We start from the raw sequence: 22,653 nt of genomic DNA on the forward strand, positions 1-22,653 counted from the left end.
GCTGCCTGCCTCAGTGCCTTGATATTAATAAACACCGAACTCTCTGCTGCCCTGGATACAACACACACACACACACACACACACACACACACACACACACACACACACACACACACACACACACACGGGAGCTGTGCTGTGCTGTTCTGTTATCCTGCTGTTCTACCCGTTTGGGCAGTAGGATTGGGCGTAATCTACAAAGAAAAGCGTAAGTTGAAGTTGTTGTGTTCGCTGTGATGTGATCTCATGATGTGTGGGTGTTGTCCATAATTGATTAAGGGCTTTGCAAGATAAAGGAGGCCTTGTTGATTTGTTTAACTTGCGTTTTATAAAACTTTTCTCACTTTGACATGAATGCAAGCATTACATTCGTTTGATACCCTATTTGATCAATTTACAAAGTCGAAAGAATGGAGAGTTTAAAGCAGGCTACATTTGTATTAGTTGTTATTTTTTATCAATCAAGCTCGGCTCTCCTACTTCTTTCCCGAGGGCTCACTGGTTTTAGTTTGTCTCTTGGCAGGTGCAATGGAAACTCGTAGACTTGTCGAAGATTTCCCGCAAAGCAATGCATCAGATGACTCACACTCTGAAGATAGACTCGAGGTGTATGTCAATAGTCTCCAGAGACGCCCCGTTGACTCGGAGACAACACACTCTGAACTCCTTAGCAGCGACCCAAGGCATCCAATGACTGAAATTGGCACACGTCCATTCGACATGGACCACTTGGGTTGGCTGTTTGACAAATGCATCCAGGAGGTGCGTGGCCTGGAGGCGCAGAGGGACGAGCTCATACGGGAACTTCTCTGTTTGCACGCTCCCATGCTGCAAGCGGTGGCGTACTTGAGAAGAAAGGTTGAGGAGGCGCGCAAAACGCTCACCCTAGTGCAGCTGGATCATATTGGTGTTTGCGAGGACGTGCAACAGGTTAAGAAGAGGCTGTTAAGGGCGGCCAGAGGCTGCATCCAGAGCCAGGTCACACTAGCAGCACAGAAGTACGATGTGGCTCAGTCCTCAATCACGCAAGTACGGTGATAACTCAACGGTCGACTTTTGAAGCGTGGGATTATAGTCTTCTTAGCCGAGTACTACAACACACATGGTTTTCACACTACTAACTGGTGTGACACGGCTGTGCTCTTTGTTAAAGCCCTTTTTTCTTGTTTGTCACACACACACACACACACACACACACACACACACACACACACACACACACACACACACACACACACACACACCTCTCCTGTGTGTTTGGTTCCTTTCTCGTATGTTTTGGTCATTTACATCTCCGCCAATAGGACGAACTCAAGGCTCAGATCCCACGGCTGACCCAGGAGCTGTCAGAGCTTCAGGAGGCTCACCGGCACAAGCTGAGCTGCCTGCGGGATGAGGCCAGAAAGCCTTCCCGTGGTCTGGCGCGGTCCCTCAGTGACGTCAGCCACTGCCGCCGGGCGTCTCTCAGCCTGCAGCGGCGGCTGAGCGGCAGCATGAGGTCGCTGGAGGGCTGGTACGAGCCTCGGCTCATGGCCTTGCTCCGGAGGAGGCAGGCTGGAGAGGAGGCCCTGAGGAAGAGCAAAGAGCTGGGGCAGGATCTGAGTGTCCGGCTGGGACCCCTGGAGCAGGACGTCCAGAGGCTGGAGCTGCAGAGAGCTTGTTTGGAGGACAGGATGGTCCTGATGGAAAGGGACAGGCGGGACTGCAAGGCTCAGTACGAGGTAAGCAGAAGAAAGGGTACCTTTTGTAAATGGTTCTACTAACATCCATCACTAATCTACCACAATAAACAACAGGAGACAGTGGACATGTTGGAGGAGACCCTGAGGGACCTGAAGGTCGAATTTGAGATTCAGAGAAAGTCCACCACACACCTACAGAGTCTTAAGGACGGGCTTTTAAGAGAGCTGGCCGGCTTCAGGTATAATTTCAGCATGTCAACCAGTTTAAAAGCACAGTATCAACATTGTGTGACTCATTATCTTCTTGTCATTATTATAGAGGCTGCAATGATGCCAGAGAATCGACGGCAGAAGATGACACATGAATCATTACCTCCACTTAATACTAAATAGTATTCATAACGGATTTGTGACAGACGGAGAGAATATTTGAAATATATTTTTATTATGAGAACACTTTGAAAGTTCATGATAGGATGAGACACTACATAGAGAAAATGTATAAAGCGAGCACTAACTCTACACAAACAAGAAAAATATGAAAATGTATGTACACTTTTTTTATATATATAGAAAAGGTAAGGTGTCTGACATAAAACAGAAAGAATGTATATATTAAAAACCCTCGCATATCAAATCTTGGAATGTCAAACAATTCGGAGGAGTAAGACAATGTTTACAAGAGCAATATTGCCGACTTTGTAAAAATGCTAAAGAAAACGATTGACTTCATAAATATGCAATGCCATCATCCACAATACAAGACAATGACAAAACAACCTTCAAGAATGACTGATGATTAGTCCCAATGTATCATTAACCAAATATCGATAGTCGACCAAAGTAGAAAGGGTTAGGGCGGGCAGAGGGGGTCCCCTCAAGGCTGGGGGTCCACGTCTGCCGCTCCTTCGGGGTCCTCATCGTTGTAGATGTTCTCAGCCTGAGGGGCACACACATTGAAGTTGATGCCGATCACAATATCCATTCAGATCTATAGCAATGGTTGCAGTTACGACGGAACTTACAATAAAAGGTATGCTTATGAATATGTGCACATGTCTATGAAATATGTGCATTTAAATAAATACAGTCATAGAATAATGTCTTACCATCTGCCAGACTTGCATGATGTTGTCTTCTGAGACCGAGCATATGACCCAGGGCTCGTTGGGGTTCCAGGAGAAGTCGGAGATCTTCGCCGTGTGTCCTCCGTGGATGAACTGGGGGTCAGAATGGAAAGGGAAGGGGGGGGGGGGTTAGAATGAGCCTTTGTAGGCCCAGGCTCTTTCAGGTGACTAAACCAACAGTTACTCTTTGACCACTCACCAGAAGCTCTGGAGGACCGTCCTCGGCATCTTCTGGCGACTGCTCTTCTCCGATCTTACTCAGGTCCCAGACGTTGAGGCGGCGGTCTGTGCCACTGGAGGCCAGGATGGTCTCGTTGTGGGGAGACCACTGGACCTGTTGAGGGGAAGAAGGCACCGGAACCACAGGGGAAAAACTTTTATTTATAGTCCAAGCACTAAAGTCCTTCAACGGTCAAAATATGGAAAGCAATATTAACTTGAATTACCAACATGAGATGAACAACAGAGTAGTCAAGTTAATGACCAAAGGAAATAAACAATCATGTGGCTTCTCACCTGGAAGATCTCGTCCTTGTGCGACTCAAACGAGTGCAGCTTCAGCTTGAGATTCCGAAGGTCCCAGAGGGCAACGGTCTGACAGGAAACTCACAAAATAAGACCACTGCGTACGCGCGACAAAACAGATACAGCTACAGAGAAGGGGGATCCCTACCTTGTCTGCCGAGCCCGTGGCCAGGATGAACTCGCTGTAGGGGTTGAAGGACAGGCAGTTCACCTCGGCGGTGTGGGCGTCCACAGCGTGGCTGGGCTTGGACGTGTTGTTGGACCGCGTGTCCCAGCTGGAGACACACAAACACAGAGGCACTGTGGTCAACGGGGGACTCAGGTGAGTTTAGTGGTGCGGAGGTTATTTTGTTTGGGGGAGGGGGGGGGGGGGTGGTGGAGGAGGAGCCGCCTACATCATGAGTCTCTGGTCGTCAGCCACGGAGCCGAAGAGGGACTCGTGCAGGAGGTGCCAGGACACGTCCTCCACCACCGCCGTGTGGCCCGTGAAGATGGTCTTGGCGTCCACGATCTTGCCCTCCTTGGGCACTGTGCTGATGTCCCATAGGCAGATTGTCTAGACAGAAAAGATGTGGACAGGGAACATGAGCAAAGGAGACTGGAAGGGGAAGCGAGGGTACTGTAAAAACGACCGGCAAGAGTGGGTCTGAGGTGGGGAGCTCACATGGTCGTCTGACGCGCTGAGCAGACAACCACTCAGGTTGGGGTTCCACGAGAGGCCGTAGCCCTCCTTCTGGTGGCCCCTCAAACGCAGGTCAGGAGTGCACTCTCCAGAGGGGTCTGGAACCAAAACACAACAATGTTGAGCAGTGGGATGGCAGCTCAGAGTAGATCCACCGTTTACGTTATTTTCTCTAATGTGCACATCCTGTTGGGTGTAACCTCACCTGGTTTAGAGGGGTGTTTCGTGTAATCGAACACCAGCACGTCACTGGTGGGGGTCTTGGTGGCGATGATGCAGGGATTCTGGGGCATATAGCGGGCTCGGTTCACTTCTCCCTCGTGGTTGATCTTGATTTCAATCTCGATTTTACCACTGACTGAGCCGAATCCTCCAAACTCTGAAGCACAACGGATATTAAGGTTATGGACGGTGTTCATATCAATGGCGTCCATTCTAGCATTGTGCTACTCCGATTAAAACCGCTGTCCCTTTTTTACCAAACTTATAAATACACTTCATTATGATTGTCTATTTACGAGTACAGTGAGATCACCATCTGAGCCATCCCTTAAAAAACGATTTGATATGAGAAGAAATATGACTTAAATGTTTAATAGGGTGTTAAAATATTAAATCAATAAAAAGAGTAAAGACCCATGACCACATAGCCCCTCACCTCCTTTTTCACTGTCATAATGTGAAGCATCAAACTGGGCATCGTCATTTGGAAGTTGGACACTTGCTATGACAAGGTGATTCTGCTCGTCCGAAGTGTGTGTCCCAAGGACCAGCCGGTGCACACTGTAGTCCTTCCCCTCGGGTCTGCGAAAAGGAGAAGAGAGTTTACCCCATGAGCAGCCAGGTGACAGATAATTTACAAAACCGAGGACTCTTTGACCCCGTGGCTAACCTGGTGACATCAGGTAACCACTGGGCGGTGAGACTTGGCCACTCCAGCGCATGGGTCATAACCAGGTCATAGAGAAAGGGGGTGTTCTTTTTCCAGATCTTGTACTCCTCATTGATCACCCTTTCCTCCACGGCATCGTCGAACGCGGCTGTACAAATAGAGTTATAATAATAGATGTTTAGTCATTCATTGTAATCACATTAAGCGCCATCTCGCAGGGTTTCCATTTAGGTCAGACTGGACATTGATCTGTCCAGAGCAGTTTTTTGCTTGTTTGTTAAGAAGGACCTACACGAGTAAAATGCGTTCAATAATCCATCTAAAGATGTTCCAAAAAACATTGCTATGCAATTCTGCACATTAAAACGAGCTATTTGGCGTTAGCTTGCCGGTAAAATTGGTTACTTTCTAACAATAAAGGTAGATGCATACTGGCGCGTAATCAACCGTAATCGTCTTAATGATCATAGGTGACTAAATGTTTACAAATGTTGATCTCAAATACGTATCATTGTCCCATACCTTCTTTATCAGCCATGATGTAGAAAAAAAGTGTATTATTGTAATGAAGATAAATGTAGTACAGACTTCACATAGAAGACTGAAGCAACCTTACAATGGCGCCAACAGTCTAGGATGTGACTAGCCAATGAACAGCAAGCGTGGGCGTGGTTACGTCTTACGACCCAAGATCCGGAAGTGTTATCGGTCTTTGATCTTGGTTTTTTTTGTAACATGTAACGAATCCCCTCTCCAGGCCGAGCTCCGAGCTTGCCTCGGTTAAGATGAATATGCTTCCATGTTCACGCAATCATCCATGAGATGAGAGAGGATGGATATGGACATAAACTACTGATTAAGACGATTTTACGTCAAAACATATTTTTTGTAACTGATTCCCTCAGAACTCTGCAGCTGTCAAAAGGGATAGGGGTATTGCCTTCTATGTCTGCATGATCACTATGTTGTCTACAAAAGGAAATTTTAATGCTGGTGTAACTCAGACTACACATGTGATAGAAAGAAATGGACGATGTTAAAAGGGATCCCAACTCAGACAATGATAGGAAACATATAACTGGTCAAATGTATGACAGATAAGGAGATGGATCAATCGATTACTGAGAAAGTATTCAGATGGTGTGCCAATGCCACAGATGTTGACCCTAATAGAAAAGTCAACAGGTTAGAAAGATGGGCAGAAAAGGGCTTCACACCTAATTTGACTTGTAGACATGAGGTCTCTCTCCATCAATTTGGAGTAGCCATACTCGATATGCGCCTCATTTTGTTTAGCACCATAAAGACATTTGACCACCATGAAGGTCAAAGTGCAAACATGTGTGTATGCGTCATTTGTGAATTGTGTTTTATATTAGAATTTGATTGAAAAATATATGTTTTTCATAATCCCTAATGATTTAAGACATATTTCTCAGGTCACAATTCAGAGAAATTCAGAGTAGGCCTACTGATCTCTAAACATAGATGCAATTTTGAATTCTTAAAGACTCGAGAGACTACAACGACAGAGCTACAAATATATGCTTCACAAGTTGCTAGGGCGAAACTTAACCAAACTTAAGCCCAGAAGGAGGCGCTCACGAACACAGAGGTAGTTCATGTGCAAAACAAACGCACGAGAAAGAAGACTGTTGTTGGCATGGCATGGTGGCTTCCTGTATTTTATGTTGTTCACTTCACGTTTAGTTTCACTCAGTCGCAACATTTGAACTGCCGATAAGTTGGATCTTTTTTTTAAGTATTACAACATCATGGATGACCGAGAGCTGGATTTGACGGAGGCGCAGAAGGTCGTCAAGGCAAAATACCCACCGATTAACAAGAAGTACGAATGTGAGTCCAGTCTATGACGAACTTGCGTTTACTTTTTAACTCCAAAGTCCAATAAATCCTCGTGAATTAAGACAATAAAGAATGCTATTCTAATTGATTCCATTATATGATATGCTATGATATACTACACTAATACTATACGATTAGATAAATGTTATTTGAATAGCTAACCTAATCACACTGGTGTACACTTTTTCCAGATTTGGATCATACTGCAGATGTCCAGTGAGTATTTAGTAGTGTGTGCTATAGTCAAAGACAACGGTCCTTTGTCATTCCGTTATTATATTGTCATGGACATGTGCTTTTTATTTCAAGAATCCATTCATGGGGCAACACTCTGGAAGAAGCGTTTGAACAGTGCGCAATGGGCATGTTTGGCTACATGACGGACACAGAAACAGTGCAACCTACTGATACTGTCGACGTTGACTCAGAGGGTGAGTCTTGATCTCCATTGAATGTGGTCCTACGTATTTGGTCGTAAATCGGTTGGCCTTAAGATGATCTATTTTCTAATAAATCATGCTGTGCCTTACTGTTTCCATCTTTGTTCCAAAAAAGGGCATGACATGGAATCTCTCCTTTTCCACTTTCTTGATGATTGGTTATTCAAGTTCAGTGCTGATCTTTTCTTTGTCCCAAGGGTAAGTATTTCCTACATGATTTAGCTTTGAGTTAATTATGGAATCAGTTGAATTTAATTCCACATTAAAGACAATATCTTGTTGAGTCTCAAATTGCATTAACAGACTTTATTGACTAACAAAAGATCATTTTGGGTGATTAAGTCAGTAATACAGTGTTTCATTATTTAGCTTAACAATATCTCCCTTGTAGGAAATCAAAGTTACGCACATTGATAGAATGCAATTCAAGATCCGATCAATTGGGTGAGTATCAAAGACTGGCAGGTGAATTGTAAATGCCATCATTGATATGAGAGTAATGTGTTTCATTGTAAAGTAGGGCTACTCCCAGCATACATCCTATATCTATCCTAAATATAGGACATTGAGTACTGTGGTCACGTCTTGATACCTCTAATACCCTTTGTTTATCAGGTGGGGTGAGGAGTTCTGCCTAGACAAGCATCCACAGGTAGGTCACGTACTTTTTTATAACTGAAACAACAAAGACTTGTCCCAAATTTAATTTAAAATACTTTGCATGCAAAACAGCAATAGATGTGTGTAACAAGTAACACAACACAATGGGTGCCAGATAATCTGTACAATAATCAGAATCACATAGATTAGAGTGAAGAATCAAACAAATTAAACTGGACATTAGCTGTTGGTAAAAAATAGTTATTGTCCCTGTGATGCTACACTGAGCGAATACCAATTTTCTCCCCTATGAATTAAGAATGATTAAAGTATTTCATAGCAGCACAATAATTGAACTACAATGCTGTGTTTGTATCTCTAGGGAACTGAGGTGAAGGCCATCACATACTCTGCAATGCAAATCCATGATAAAGAGAAATCTGAAATCTTTGCCATTGTGGACATCTGACGAGGACCACAGGGGATCCCCCCATGCTACATACCACCGACAAGGAACCCCTCAGGCCTGTGGAGGGTCACCCCTCTTTTATATGCACTGAAAATTAGCATTGAATGCTGCTCGGAAAGCAAACTAATATTTATTATGAATCTAAACTATGGCCTTTCAGAAGTCAGTTGGAAAGTCTTTCAACACATCTGGCCTTCAAGAGTCCCAGTGATATACCTGTATCATAATAGTCTATTTTCAAATTATTATACTCCTTTCTAAACTATTATTTTACTCTAGCATTAAATTGTTAGTCATATTCTTACACACAGTAATTGTAAGCAAGTACAGAAAGTAGGCCACTCACTGACATATTTTTAATGGATGCTATTTTTAGAATAATTTAGTTACCATCAAGTAACTTTAATCGTTTAATAATTTGGTTTATTTACATTTTTTTATTAAAAGTACTGATTGCCTATGATGCACACTTTTATTCAAATCTTGGTGTAATAAAAAAAATGTTTAATAATTTTTTTTTATTATTATGTTTTTAATATAATTGCATTATGTTTACAGTTTTAAAGCCTACATCATTCAGATATTTTGGATGAAATATTGTCAGTAGTGCTGTGCATAGTTCTCTGAAGAGTTTGGGTCGGAGCGACATTAGTGGCAATAGGCTAAATTCCCATACAAATTGCAATGCCACTTTGGGGGAGATGGCACTTGGAGCCTGGACCTGAAACCAACAAATGAAAGGGTGGAGATATGTCATGTTTATGGTTAGGTGAGTTATAATTAATTGAGGTTATTAATCAAAAAATAAAAACTGATCTGTGAGACTTGAGTTTACCTATTATGCGCAAAACATTGACACAACTGACTTGTGTATTATAACATTTGGTTCAATAGTAATGAACAGTAATGTAGTATATAAGCATAATGGGAAATATTTACCATTAAAAACCGTGTTATGGTGGGAGAGGCTACATCACTTGCTCCAGACACTTTTCATGCTCACCGCAGTTGTGATCCATTCAAAGTTTATATAGATACGTTATAAAGGATTCAAAATGTTGGTTATTAAAAATAAATCTAATCTGCACTATTAATTACAAAAATCGAGGCTTTTTTTTTTCCATGCATAACGCATGTATATTTCACATATTTAGCTTCATTTACTAAATTATGAGGGCAACAAAGGCCGAAAATCATTAATGATTCTGCATAATAGCTGCTCGTGTGTAGGGTACATGGCAGCGTTTGAACGTCCTCTCGATTCGGATTGGCCGTGACGTCATTGCCGAGTCCCGTATATACTCCCTTTTGACCACACAAACCATTAACGCAACTTCCAACGCTGCAACTGCGCCATTCATTTTTTTTTTTGAAAACACAACGGCCTACAAGTAAAAGGATACGAAACAAAGATTACCTATTCACCGTAAAAAAAAAAACACTCGTCTTTTACAGCCGACGGATTCTTTTTTTCAAAGGAGACGAAGCAGCTAACGGATACGCGTCCATTGTCTGAACGAGCAAGATGAGCACCAACGCTAAGATCAAAACGGATTCTGCCATGGCGTCGGGCCCAGCACAAAAGAAAGCCAAGATGGACGACAGCAAATATCTTCCAGAGCTACTAGCAGAAAAGGACAGTCTGGATTCGTCGTTCACACACGCTATGAAGCTGATATCCACAGGTAGCGTATGAGCATGCTAATTTCTATGCTAGCTCAGGCAGACGTGTGTTGGTAGTAGTATGGGGAGGCCCTGGTTCCGCTCCTCCGAGGGGCCGCTGCCACGGGCCTAACAATGGGCGCTATGGGAGTCTTGGGCTCGTACACACGTGGTGCTTCTTGGAAGTTGGATCTGATTATCTTCAAATGATGGACTATTATGTCTCATATGATCAGGTTCTCATCAATGTACTAGATGTAAATCTTGTCTGCGTGTTTGTGCATTTAGATAATGGTCGTCACTGCGAGATTTCGTGCAATGTGGTCCTTGTTCGTAAAATATAATCCATTTGAACAATGCGTTCTACCTATTTCTCTTTTCTCTTTATAAATTATGATAAAAAACGTTTCGATTATTTATTGCATAGACTTATTGTTGAATATAATTTCTAACTCATCGATATTTTAATTGAGATTAACAACTGGGAAGCCACCATAAGTGGGTATACTAGGGCGCACACTCACCATTGCATCAAGGTAACAGAGCATTATTTGCATCGCTACCGCTCGAAACCGTTGATTAAACCTGACTTATTAATGTGATTTAAATTGTTTTCTTTGCGTCGGGTCGAAAGAACGAAATGTAGGCTATGTATTTCTCAAAAGCTGGCAACTGACTAAACACATTTTGTTTACAATAACTTCATTACATATCCGACCTGGCAAAACGGAAAGCCTCTTAAGGCTAAAAATAACAAATTAGTTCACACAGCAGAACTCATTCAAACATTTGACACAACTGACTTCCAACCAAGCAGCGTGCATGTAGCTATCTAAAGCATCCGGTCTCACAACAGCAGTATAGGAGTAGCACAAGCAGTGAGTAGCCTATGGTCATAGCTATGGGAATAAGTGAGTCGGGAAACATCGCACACAACTTTAAAATAAATACATTTACTCGTCCCTGTTAAACGCATCCAAAGCCGAATTTATACTGGAACTCTTTTTAATTTTAGATCACATGGCAATTTTCTTTTTGCTAACGACATAATGCAATATAAAAAAAAATTTTGTCTGCAGAGATTGAAAGGGTTCAGAAAGGTGAGCCGCTGAAAGACTCCGAAAAGGAGACTTACCTGGACCTGTTTGCCACAAGAAATCTGAAACTCAAGGAGCGAGTATTAATCCCCACAAAGCTATATCCAAGGGTATGTGTTCTATAATGTTTTTGTAGCCTGGGCACAGATGGTCTGTTTTCTAAACGCTGAACAAGCTGGGCCAGGTCATTTATTCCCCCCCATGTGTTTTTGTATCAGGTCAACTTTGTCGGTAAGATTTTGGGCCCTCAAGGGAACACAATCAAGAGACTCCAGGAGGAGACCGGAGCGAAGATCTCCGTCCTAGGGAAGGGCTCCATGAGGGACAAGAATAAGGTGCAGTAACTCCCATGTACCAAATGTACTGGTTGAATCTGGTGTATTATGTAATGCTCACAGTTGGCTGTGATGTGTCCTCAAGGAGGAAGAGCTGAGGAAGGGTGGTGAGGCTAAATACGCACACCTGTCCATGGAGCTGCACGTCTTCATCGAGGTGACCGCTCCCATTCCAGAGGCTTACCTGCGCATGGCTCACGCCATGGACGAAGTCAAGAAGTTCCTTATCCCAGTGAGTCTCCTGCATCTTATCTGAATGAACTCACAACAGAGAGCGCCGCCGGCCGATACTTGTTATCTTTTTTGAGAGTATTGTGGTGATTAACTAATCAAAATACCTAGTTTGGTGGTCTGATGCTATCTTGCATCTTCCATGTACTGTAATGTTGTTTTTTTTTATTCCCATTTTTTATTGTATATCATAAGCCTGTGTGTTCATGACAGTTAACGTGCATTACAATCCAAGTCATTGTCACAATGCAAGTTGGTCTCTACCTCGTTCTCTGCTTGGTAGTCTTGTTAAATTCAGGGTGTTCTTTCACAGGAGCCCGGTGAGCAGGAGCAGTACATGGACCCCCACTACCTCAACGGAGCCCAGGACGGCTCGGGCCGGGGCCGAGGGGGTCACCCAGGCCGGGGTCGCGGCGGCCCACCCAATGCCTCAGGACCAAGGTTAGCACGTGTGGAGTTGTTTTATTCTGGAGCTGGCGTGTTTCCAGGATTCCCTTATGAATTTGGTTGTTTTTAAACGGGCAGAAGCAGTAAGGGTAGCCAATACTGTCACGTGCACTATTAAGTAGGGCTGGGTATTGCCAGGTACCTCACAATTCAATTCCGATTCTTTAGGTCACGTTTAGATCGATTTCGATTTATCGATTCAATAATACGTGCAGATGACACAAATACCTAAATATTATTTAGGTATTTTTTTCATTTGTATTGGTTTAGAACAGTGACCCCAAAATTAACTAACCATTTCATTGTGCTTTATTTAGCAAAAAAGGAATACAACATTATTATTGGAATAAAACATTGTATAGTATTGTTCTTGAGCTAAAAACAATAAGTCATTGGATGGCTGGCCATAATGAACGACCAGTGAAAATAATATACTAGCATTTAAAAAAAAGAACAGAAATAATCAATTTAAAAAAAATCGGAATCGAGAAATAAATTGCAGTGCATTGGTGAATCGATGTATTTTAACCAGCCCTACTATTAAGAACGCTGCATTCACTGTTGTCCTTCTGAACCCCGGCGTGGTCCATTGCTCATGAGTGTTTGTCTCCCAGGGGTCGAGGTATGCCCCGCGGGGCGCCCCGTGGCGGCACGCCGCGAGGCGGAGCTCACCGCGGCTCCCTCGGCAGGGGCGGTGCACCCAGGGGGGCGCCGGCCGGCAGGGGCGGCCCCCCCGCCCCGCCCAACAGGGGAGGCTCGGCGCCGCGCTCACGGCCCCCTACGTCTGGGGCCCCCAGGATGCTCCCCGCCGCAGCCCTCTCGCACCAGCAGCACCAGCTCCCCCCCCAGCAAACGACACAGCCCAAGTCGGAGTCCTATGAAGAATACGTGAGTCGGTTTCCCTTTGTACGCGTCCCTGGACAAACCCCCGTCGCCCCTGACCTGTCCTACGTCGGCAGGGCTGAACTCATCACCAGCCGATCGGTTCCTTTAATTATCTTTAATCTTCCGTCTCTCCTTCTGCAGCAATCCTATGAAGAGTCCTACACGGAACCCGCCTACGAGTCCTACGAAAACTATTACAACCAACAACCTGCACCGGCGTTAGTGAAACCTTTTGCATTGTATTGACATAGCGCTTCATTCTGGGGCTGGATTCAGAAGGGTGCTCACATTTCTCTTCTCGTCCTGTCCTCAGAGATACCGAGTACTACGACTACGGCCACGGAGAGCCCCAGGAGCCCACATACGATGCCTACAGTAAGCTGTCCATTGACCTGTTTTGCGCGCGTGTGGTTTTGGAGTGACGTAATGACCCCAGAGCAAAATGTTGACGCTTATTTGGAATTAACACTATTCCCGATTGCATATCAAGTCATTCATGGCCCTTCATTATTTCTTCTGTCTTGTTGTGTCTCTACAGCTCAAGATGATTGGGAGGGGTCATGGCCCAATTCTGGATCCGGTGGGAAAGTCCCTCCCGCTAGGCAGTCCAAGGGAGGATACAGGGAGCATCCATATGGAAGATACTGAATGGCTTCTGGTAGAAAGTTGCTCCAGCAACGGTCTACAATTGTAACTCACTTTTAACTTTTCAAAAAGTAATTTCCTTCTTGTTGGTTCCCTTTTTAATGTTTATTTTACACCGACTTTATTTTTATTTCTACTAAACTAGAGGAGATATGTTGGGTGCATTGCAGCGTGCCACATTAATCTGCAAATGCAGGACGTTTTGTTGTTTATAGCGTTTCATAAAATGTTTTAGTGTGGTTGGCGGTTTAGGTCTAGGATCCTGGTTACATTTAATATAATCAGATAAAGTAATGTTTAGGCATTTTGTTCAATGGTTATCATTTCACTTAGTTCCCAATAATATGTGTTTGTGGCGATTAAGCAGTCTTATTTAGGCTGCATTTCAAATGTCGTCAATGAACCCACAAAAAATGAATATTGCGAGTGTCCCAATGTAACTTCATTAAATAGACTAGTTTAAGATGCAAATCCTAACGCAGCCTTTTTTGAGCTGTTATGAATGAATCAAAACGTGTAGAGGTATGCTGTCCTGCATTTTTTTTTTTTGTATATATAATTTTTATCTAAATCCTATTTGAATTCGGATCGACTCGTGAAATCGTATTCAAAACAATTACTTTTTACTCCATTAACATTCATTTGGCAACACCAGGAATTTGTGTCCTTTAACAATTTATTTTCTAAAATTGATCCGCAATCTATTTTTTGTTCTAAATTCAGTGAAGACTAAAAGGACCTGTTAACTGATTAATAATCTGCTGCCAATTCAATATTATGTGCATAATCCCAGGACGTATGTTTATGTTCTTAAGTCGCATAGTTTCCAAAAGTATTGTGTGCTCTATGCTAAATAGGATACTAAATATATCAAACATTTGTGTTGCTGCATTGCGTTGTATCAATAAAGCCTAGTACATTCTTCTCATTCTAAAAATCGTATTTTGCATTTGTTGTATCAAAATATTATTATATATATTTTAGTTTAGTACTTTTTTTTATGCTTTTGAAAAATGATTCCAACAAAAAAACGTCATTTTGTTCAACAAAGACAAAAAGCAGCCCGTGAAAACTTTCAGTCCTGGGATTCTCCTCTACAGTGTTGTCATTACTATCCTCCAAAAATAAAAGGTTATTATTGTGGTATTGACAAAAAGCTGTTTGCCATTTGATAATATAGTGCTCTAACATGTATATTGTCGTCAACCTTTAGCTAGCATACCTCTTGGAGCTCCCAGAGAGCCACGTATCTTCAACCATTTGAAATGACTGAGTTTCGTCAGTATTTCAAATCAAGCTTACAGGGATCTTACTTGACTGATGCAAAGTCATGCTGGATGTTTTTGTTATAAAAGAAAAAAATCGCAGAGGGGAGGATTCTAAAAGCCAAAAGATCGCCACAAGAAGGTAAAACCTAACCCCAACACTCATCTGTTAGATTTATGTTTTGTTTTCTGTTTTAAAATTCAAGTCATGCAAGTCACCCAAAACTGTTACCCTAAAAAAAAAAACGCTTAATTAAAAGCTGCTATTAGTAATGTATTCCGAGCAAAATTAGCTGTACAAAACAACCAGAAATGGTTGTAATGCAAGTCTTGCTCAAATAACAATGGTCCATTCATTTCACTGCAAAAAAAATAACTTGATTTTATTTTTTATAGTGAAGAATACACTCAAATCGTGTGAACTCCTATTGGTCAAAAAATATCTTTCAGCTCAAGTTGCATGATCCTGTTATAGAATGTCACTGTTGCATGCGTCTGGTCCAGTGTTGCACTTGCATGGCCTAGGCTCATTTGGTCTTTCTCTTTCTAGGTGGTCGATACGTACGGTGGATGTTGGAATACTGTGTGCTATACCTCAGTGAAGGAATCGTGGTAATTGAAGAGTCACACTCATCACTTACGTAATAAATGTTCTTGTTGGGAAATTTGCATCAGACTATAGGTTGGTTCTGTTGAATTGTGGAAAGTTCTGGAGTGCATTTTGATTAAAATGTCTTCCTTTTTTTTTTATAACCACTGTTATTGTGTGTCTGAGGGAGACATTAAGAGGCGAAAATATGAACTTTCTTAATTCATACTTATTGGTGATCTTTCACATGTGTCCAAATGCAAACCTGATGCATGCATAGAAATTGTATGCAAAGCTGGTGTGTGTACGATTATTTTTTAGATGATTATTACTAATGATCATCTTTTACATACTAAATGGATTAAGCACATTGCTGCTCTTAATTGCGCTAATTGGAGAGTATGGAATAATTTGTGATGGCATGTTTTTTTTTGGAAGGAAATGAATCGATGAGCTTTGATTGGTCCCAATTGATTACATAATTTCCTCTGTCCTCAGGTCTTGAAAGGGCACAGGAAGTGCAAATGCAACTGTATTTCCGACACTCAGGTTTCACAGACTCAACTATTTTCAGTTGCTAATTTGCCAATGACTTTTTAACTTGAAACATTTTTATGAAGTTTTTTCCATATTACAATTGAGTACATTATTTTACTACTTTTTACATTTTGATACAAAAAAGGTTTAAATGTTTTTTCTAAAGTTGGCTGCTCATTACAACTTGACATAAACTTTGTCTTTCTGAATTTTCTGTCTTGTTTCTAATTCTTACAAAACATGCTGAAACATTGTATTTTCGTATGAGTCTGAAAGGAGTTACTGCAAAGACAAGAGTGCCTCTAGAAATGTATTGAAGCCAATTGTTCGGAATGAAACTGAAGTGTGCACATTTATCTGATTGTGAAACCAAAACTTACGGCATAATATACCAATATTTACCTCTTGGACTATACAAAGAGTTAACTCATCAGTGGATTTATTTAATCTGGTTTTAAAAGTTAAAATTGTTACATGTATATTTCGAAGGCATTGAGGTCATTTAATTCTAATGTTAACAGTTAACATTACCATTAAGTATAAACTAAATGGGAATACATGCAAAACCTGCATGTTCTTTTTAAACACTAGTCTATAAATAAACCTAGTCATACTTCTAATTTGGACCGCCGCCACGTGCCGTAGTGTCTCGTAAACGCTCAATCAATAAATACAGTTGTGGAACGAAGGCGTGGACAACGCCAGTCTCTGCACATCTGTCTGCTTTCACAAGGATTCCTTGACTGTTGAGGTATTCCAGGGATCACTATTTCACTCAAGTTTGCGTTAAGGCTTAACACGAAGTTGCGTGAAGGGCTGAACCCTTGCCGTTTCTTCTCGTGTTATTGTCTCTTTAAAACACTCCTCCCACGTGACCAAACCTATCCGCGCCCCCTCTCCAACACTGATAGCTATTTCACATCAACAATGAGTATCCACGTTAATTATAATGACATTCTCGCAGTTATTTCCACGTGGAACCGTAGAAATACTTGTTTTTAATCCCGAACGCCTCACCGTATCGGAGCTCCTAACATAGACCACTACTTGCCACTGGGTAAGAATGATCTACTTGTGGTTTCCTCTGCTTTTGGTTTGGGGTTAGGCTAGCTAGCCAGCTAGCAAGGCCTCAGTCTTTTGTATTTTGTCGAGCATGCATGTTCCCATCTTGGCGGAAAGATAGCAGTTGGTGGATTATTGTAGGAACACGTTTTGCATGCAGCCCCCCGCGGGGTTATACATCTCTCCATGTTTCCGAGGACCCAGGTTAGTCTGCACTTTATGCAACGAGCCATAGAGCTAGCAACGTCAGCTTCCGCAAACTTAACCTTAATAAAAACAACGTGAGGATGCTAATGTAAGTTTGGCAATGCTCATTATTAAATAATAATGGGGTTCAAGCAGGTGAGGTAATATTGCAATGGGTATGTTTTACTTTAGCTAGGATTCAGTGAAAGCAAAATAAAGATGCGATTTAATTAATGTTTAGGGTAATAGATTCCAAAATACTTCACTGCATCATGACTATCTCAAAGTGTATATCAGTAATTGGATGGCATGTTACAAAGGTTGTAGGGAGACATGGAGGAGGGTTCATGGGGTGTGCGGTATCTCTTCTTACCTAGGTATCAGCGCCTTCAAGTGAAGAAAACAACCAACCACAACAATAAAGATTGAAGCGAGGATTGTCTGCTATGGCTGGTGGAAGGAGAGGAGCAAACCGCACCGCTTACTGTAGGTCACCACTGAACAGTGAGCCAGGCTCCGTGAGCAATGGCAATCATTCCACGAGTTCTCCTGTAACGGGGGTGCGTTCACGAACAAGGTGAGAGGACTCGTGAATCCTGTGCGGGAGAGGGGTTCAGCATTTGGAGCCAGCACACTAGGGGGTTTGGTCATAAGGAAGGATAATGTAATACATGACCTCATGAAGTCCTTTATTTCACAGTTGAGCGGAGACAAACATATTATATAATAATAGTATACGTAACACATGCTTAAAACCATAGTTGTATATAGCTTATAAGTATGTATCTTGGGGAATATGTAGTATAACTTAAGTTTCTAGTAACACTGTCATTGAGACCACCCTTAATGCAACAGGTCTTTTCATACAGGCCAGGCCTTTAGACCCTTTTCACAGAGGTCTCATCACAGGACTAGTCTCGCTATAACGGACAACGGATATCTCCACCTACTGTGGTCAGGGGGTTTCTAATTGCGATTTAGTGGTTTGAATGGTGGGGAGAACGGTCGCTAACAATCCAACAATTAGATTTGACAGGAAATGACCCCTTCCATTGAAATCAGGCTCTCCCTCCTTCTCCTCCATGCAGAGTAAACTGGAGACATAGCACAGAGCGCATTTTAAAATAGAAAATGGCAGTGTTTAGAGACTGAGTTATGAGTATCGTAGGATAAACAAAGGAGTCAATCATAGCACCAATGTGTTGCGTATGTGGTGTCTTCACTAGTTTAGTTAGCTACTCGTGCTCTGCTACATCAAAGTAGCAGACCCCTAGTTAGCGTTATAAGCAAAACCTGCGTTTGTCCTACGGTGAAAAAAAGGGTCTCATGCTGCCTCAAAACAGAATGACCTCTAGTCGGGCCTCGTCTCGGAAGTAGTCCTCCTGTTTTCAGACCGGCTCTCGCCCCACCCTCAGGAACGGCTCTGGAGCGGGCATGTCCAGCCCCCCCCTGGCGACCCAAACCGTGGTGCCGCTGAAGCACTGCAAGATCCCCGAGCTGTCGCTGGACCGCAATGTGCTCTTCGAGCTCCACCTGTTCTTCTGCCACCTGGTCGCCCTGTTCGTCCACTACGTCAACATCTACAAGACGGTGTGGTGGTACCCTCCCTCACATCCCCCCTCCCACACCTCGCTGGTGAGTTTCTCCGCCAGGTCGATTCCAACCGGCTGGTTCCGGTTCTTGGCCCCCTCTGGTTTGGGTGGGTGCTTGGGTGCAATTGCTTTTGACATGGTCTGTCTTAATTTGCAGTAGTTGCTATTGCACCGTTATTGGTCATGCCTTTTTCTGATGACTTTGAAAGGATGCAGATTGCATGCTGAAAGATTATTTCTTCTTCTTTTACATGCAGAACTTTCACCTTATTGACTATAATATGCTGGTGTTCACAATCATAATACTGGCACGGAGGTTAATTGCAGCGATTGTGAAAGAGGTAAGTGTTTTACTTTGATTCATGCCGGTCACATATTTGTAAATGAATACCACGCTCAACCGCATTAAAGCAGCGTTTTCACTACAGTAGTTCTCCCAGTGTACTGCGCTTCCCCGTCACTCCGTCTCTGACCTCCTTCTGTCTTTTTCAAAAGGCGTCACAGAGTGGGAAGCTCTCCTTCCCTCACTCCATTTTCTTGGTGATGGCACGCTTCGCCGTGCTCACTCTGACGGGCTGGAGCCTGTGTCGGTCCCTCATATACCTCTTCAGGACCTACTCGGTCCTCAGCCTGCTCTTTCTCTGCTACCCGTAAGTCCCCGGCCGGCACCACACTCAGACGGATCAAATGTAAAACCCTCTGCCATACATGGTTGGCAGAGATACATGTGATGGTACCTCATTCAATAGAACAAGAAAGATTCACAAAGGTCCACATACCCGTGCTGCTGTGGTGTCTTGCAGATTAGCCCCACATGTCCTTTATGCAGAATTGAGTGCTTGAAGTGCTTCCAAAGAATGCAGGATGCAAAACTCTGCAAATTCTCTTCCCGCTCTTTCCTCCCCCTCTCTCAGTTTTGGGATGTACATTCCTTTTTTCCGGCTGACCTGTGACTTCCGGCGCGGGGGACCTCTCTCGCCCATAGCCAGCATCGGCTCCAAGGAGGTGGGCAGCGTGGGCAAGGGCAGGGACTACCTTACGGTGCTCAAGGAGACCTGGAAGCAGCACACCAGCCAGCTGTACGGCGTCCAGGCCATGCCCACCCACGCCTGCTGCCTCTCGCCGGACCTCATCCGCAAGGAGGTGGAGTACCTGAAGATGGACTTTAACTGGCGCATGAAGGAGGTGCTGGTCAGCTCCATGCTCAGTGCCTACTACGTGGCCTTCGTGCCCGTCTGGTTTGTCAAGGTGAGTGGTCCGGAAGGGCGGGTTTTGGCAGGGTTGTTGACCTTATGTTTGTTTTTGTCGCGGCTGAAATATTAGGGCGATATTCGTGCTCCCAAAGCTATGGGCTTAAGGGTTTAGTGGAGCATGTTAATAAGCGTAGCACTTTAGAGTTATGTTATGCACGCAGTATTTCATATTTTGAATTTGAATCGATGTCTTCACCCTCCATAGCTTTTATCTGGCTCAGGTATTATGGGGGAGAGAGATGAGGGACTGGGATGAAGTGGGTTATGGATGTTGTGGCAGGAAATCTCTGATTTTCAGGAAACAATTATTTTCTTTTATACATTTTTTTAAATAGGGACGTCAGGGTTTTTATTCTGTGTAAAACGTCACCCAATTGTATCCTGGATTTTTGTTACTAAGTTTTGTCGTTGTGTGTCCCCGTTAGAGTACCCAGTACGTAGACAAGCGCTGGTCCTGTGAGCTCTTCATCCTGGTGTCCGTCAGCACGTCCGTCATCCTCATGAGACACCTGCTGCCGCCGCGCTACTGTGACCTGCTCCACAAAGCCGCCGCCCACCTGGGCTGCTGGCAGAAAGTAGACCCCTCGCTCTGCTCCAACGTCCTGCAGCACATGTACGTATACACCACGCACAAACCACGGGTAGGGTTCTTCTATGTGGCGCACGCTGGGATGAGCCCGGCTGGCATTAGAGTGTGATCCACTCCCAGTTTAAACCTTTAAGTGTTGACTGCTTGAGTGGCGTAAGGATACAATCATCCATCCACTGTGCAACACACCTCGGGGAGTTTGTTGTTGTAGAGAGGGAGTCAAGTAAAGTTAAGGGTGGATTGACTTCCAACTTGTTAGACTTCATGGAACGGTGTTGCTTCTATTATATAATTAAACACAAATCCACTTTGAACATGCGGGTATATAATTAAGATCAGAAGTGAAATGCAAACCGGTTCCGGTTGAGCAGGTTTAGCTCTTCAGCAGCGCTACAACAGGAGTTTGTTCAGCCCCAGCCTATCAAATGAACCCGTTCCACCAGATCTCTCCAAATGCCTTCCGGCTGCGGTTAAAACACGCAGAAGGACGGTGATGCTGCTACTTACTTATTTATTTATTTATTTATTTTTACTTTGTTCCTTTTCATATGGTTTCTTATTCTTATTCTTATTTATTTTATCTTTTACTGTTGCTGCTATGTGAATGTTGAGGAACCAAGCCTAAGATTTTTACTCTTGAGTACTGTACTAAAAGATGTAATAAAAGTGATTCTGATTCTGATTCTGATTCTGATGTTTGTGTAGTCTTGGCTTCTGCTTATCAAGCCATTTGATCCTACTGGAGTGCCGCTCTCAGCAACATTTCCCACATACTTCAAACTGATGCAAATGTCCCGAACGACGACCTTTATGTTGTACTTTCAATTGAACCATCGAAACCACTCCAACCGATGCTCGACTAACTGGTACTTTGTGCTCTGAACCAGATGGACGGTGGAGTACATGTGGCCCCAGGGCGTGTTGGTGAAACACAATAAGAACGTCTACAAGGCCATGGGTCACTACAACGTGGCGGTGCCCTCCGACGTGTCCCACTACCGCTTCTACGTGAGTATCCCCAGAGCTAGCAGCCCCCCCCCCCCGACACAACGGCAGACACTTTAAGTGACTGCTGCGGCAGTGTCTCAGGGGGAAGAGCGGCTTGACTTGTAACCGGAAGGCTGCTAGTTCGAGTGTCGAGTTGTCCCGGGGCAAGACACCTAATCCTGTATGTATCTAATTGTGTATGAATGGTTGCGAGTTGCTTTGGACAAAAGCATCTGCTAATTTCCCTAATTGTAAATACAACAACATACTCTGCTATTTTTTCGCCTGAAAAATCCATCAGTTGTATTAAAATCTTTCCCTAAAGCAGAGGGCTACACTGAGGGGACTGTTGGTGTTGTTAGATCGTTGACCCTTGATTCCTTCTTTTGATTCGCAGTTCTTCTTCAACAAGCCACTGAGGATACTGAACATGCTCATCATACTGGAGGGTGCCATGATATTCTACCAACTGTACTCGTTAATATGCTCAGAAAAGTGGCATCAGACGATATCGCTGGCCCTGATTCTCTTCAGCAACTACTACGCCTTCTTCAAACTGCTCAGAGACAGAATAGTGCTCGGCAAAGCGTACTCGTACTCAAACAGTTCTTCTGACCAGAAGGTCAGTTAGAAGCAGTTAAATTATTGTGTTGCACATTTTACCATTGGTGTAAGAGAAACATACATGAGAGCTTTGTATCTTTTCTACAACTGCATTTTGTGTCACTGTTCGGGTTATGTTCTGATCTGCCATAATAAAAAGAAAATATTTTTGTATTACTTTAATGATGCTGTTTTTCTTTTTGGTTTGCCTATGTGTTTTGCCAGCATCCTCCACAAGATGTATTTGTGAGGCCTTGTCCAAAGTATTAACAAATGTCTATCCGGTCACAGCGTATTGGATTAAAGTATTTTGATTTATATTGGATGTAAAGTCATGGCAATGGATAGATTCGGGTCAGAGTGTTCTCAAAACAAGATCTATTTTGAGAACTAAATAGCTCTGCT

General features: G+C 43.2%; 5 protein-coding genes across 10 annotated transcripts; 4 read left to right on the forward strand and 1 right to left on the reverse strand.

Annotated features, from left to right (window-relative positions):
- Window positions 1-104: 104 nt before the first annotated feature.
- Window positions 105-2,136, forward strand: LOC115544559 (syncoilin). Of its 2 annotated transcripts, XM_030357564.1 has the most exons (5): window positions 105-208; window positions 524-1,029; window positions 1,305-1,721; window positions 1,797-1,921; window positions 2,002-2,136. In XM_030357564.1, exons 2-5 carry the CDS (start codon window positions 529-531, stop codon window positions 2,045-2,047), a joined length of 1,089 nt encoding a protein of 362 aa, XP_030213424.1. In that variant the 5' UTR covers window positions 105-208; window positions 524-528; the 3' UTR covers window positions 2,048-2,136. The 2 variants fall into 2 exon arrangements, with proteins under 2 accessions (XP_030213424.1, XP_030213425.1); XM_030357565.1 differs by lacking the exon at window positions 105-208 and having other exon boundaries at window positions 501-1,029.
- Window positions 2,107-5,572, reverse strand: LOC115544555 (histone-binding protein RBBP4). Its single transcript, XM_030357557.1, has 11 exons — window positions 5,431-5,572; window positions 4,909-5,056; window positions 4,675-4,820; window positions 4,222-4,395; window positions 3,999-4,114; window positions 3,730-3,890; window positions 3,483-3,609; window positions 3,326-3,403; window positions 3,009-3,143; window positions 2,792-2,902; window positions 2,107-2,622 (listed from the first exon to the last, which is right to left on the reverse strand). Exons 1-11 carry the CDS (start codon window positions 5,444-5,446, stop codon window positions 2,560-2,562), a joined length of 1,275 nt encoding a protein of 424 aa, XP_030213417.1. The 5' UTR covers window positions 5,447-5,572; the 3' UTR covers window positions 2,107-2,559.
- A 936-nt stretch (window positions 5,573-6,508) lies between these two features.
- zbtb8os (zinc finger and BTB domain containing 8 opposite strand) lies at window positions 6,509-9,107 on the forward strand. Its single transcript, XM_030357577.1, has 7 exons — window positions 6,509-6,765; window positions 6,966-6,990; window positions 7,084-7,205; window positions 7,330-7,412; window positions 7,606-7,658; window positions 7,830-7,866; window positions 8,197-9,107. The coding sequence occupies exons 1-7, from the start codon at window positions 6,684-6,686 to the stop codon at window positions 8,281-8,283; spliced, it is 489 nt and encodes a 162-aa protein (XP_030213437.1). The 5' UTR covers window positions 6,509-6,683; the 3' UTR covers window positions 8,284-9,107.
- Window positions 9,108-9,570: 463 nt separating this feature from the next.
- On the forward strand, window positions 9,571-16,185 carry khdrbs1a (KH domain containing, RNA binding, signal transduction associated 1a). Of its 4 annotated transcripts, none has more exons than XR_003976908.1 (11): window positions 9,571-9,968; window positions 11,025-11,152; window positions 11,261-11,377; window positions 11,463-11,609; window positions 11,922-12,049; window positions 12,670-12,943; window positions 13,082-13,158; window positions 13,254-13,315; window positions 13,479-13,656; window positions 15,401-15,462; window positions 15,938-16,185. XR_003976908.1 is itself a non-coding variant. In XM_030357560.1 (10 exons), the coding sequence occupies exons 1-9, from the start codon at window positions 9,809-9,811 to the stop codon at window positions 13,586-13,588; spliced, it is 1,203 nt and encodes a 400-aa protein (XP_030213420.1). In that variant the 5' UTR covers window positions 9,571-9,808; the 3' UTR covers window positions 13,589-13,630; window positions 15,401-15,519. The 4 variants fall into 4 exon arrangements, 2 of the variants coding, with proteins under 2 accessions (XP_030213420.1, XP_030213419.1); XR_003976909.1 differs by having other exon boundaries at window positions 13,479-13,630; XM_030357560.1 differs by lacking the exon at window positions 15,938-16,185 and having other exon boundaries at window positions 13,479-13,630; window positions 15,401-15,519.
- Window positions 16,186-16,833: 648 nt separating this feature from the next.
- tmem39b (transmembrane protein 39B) lies at window positions 16,834-22,431 on the forward strand. 2 transcript variants are annotated; one of them, XM_030357555.1, is made up of 9 exons: window positions 16,834-17,033; window positions 17,602-17,801; window positions 18,640-18,859; window positions 19,074-19,157; window positions 19,312-19,466; window positions 19,731-20,064; window positions 20,495-20,682; window positions 21,546-21,666; window positions 22,043-22,431. In XM_030357555.1, exons 2-9 carry the CDS (start codon window positions 17,671-17,673, stop codon window positions 22,274-22,276), a joined length of 1,467 nt encoding a protein of 488 aa, XP_030213415.1. In that variant the 5' UTR covers window positions 16,834-17,033; window positions 17,602-17,670; the 3' UTR covers window positions 22,277-22,431. The 2 variants fall into 2 exon arrangements, with proteins under 2 accessions (XP_030213415.1, XP_030213416.1); XM_030357556.1 differs by lacking the exon at window positions 16,834-17,033 and adding an exon at window positions 17,058-17,242.
- The last annotated feature ends 222 nt before the right edge of the window (window positions 22,432-22,653 follow it).

This window comes from Gadus morhua, chromosome 5, assembly GCF_902167405.1.
Source record: "Gadus morhua chromosome 5, gadMor3.0, whole genome shotgun sequence".
Classification (NCBI taxonomy): domain Eukaryota; kingdom Metazoa; phylum Chordata; class Actinopteri; order Gadiformes; family Gadidae; genus Gadus; species Gadus morhua.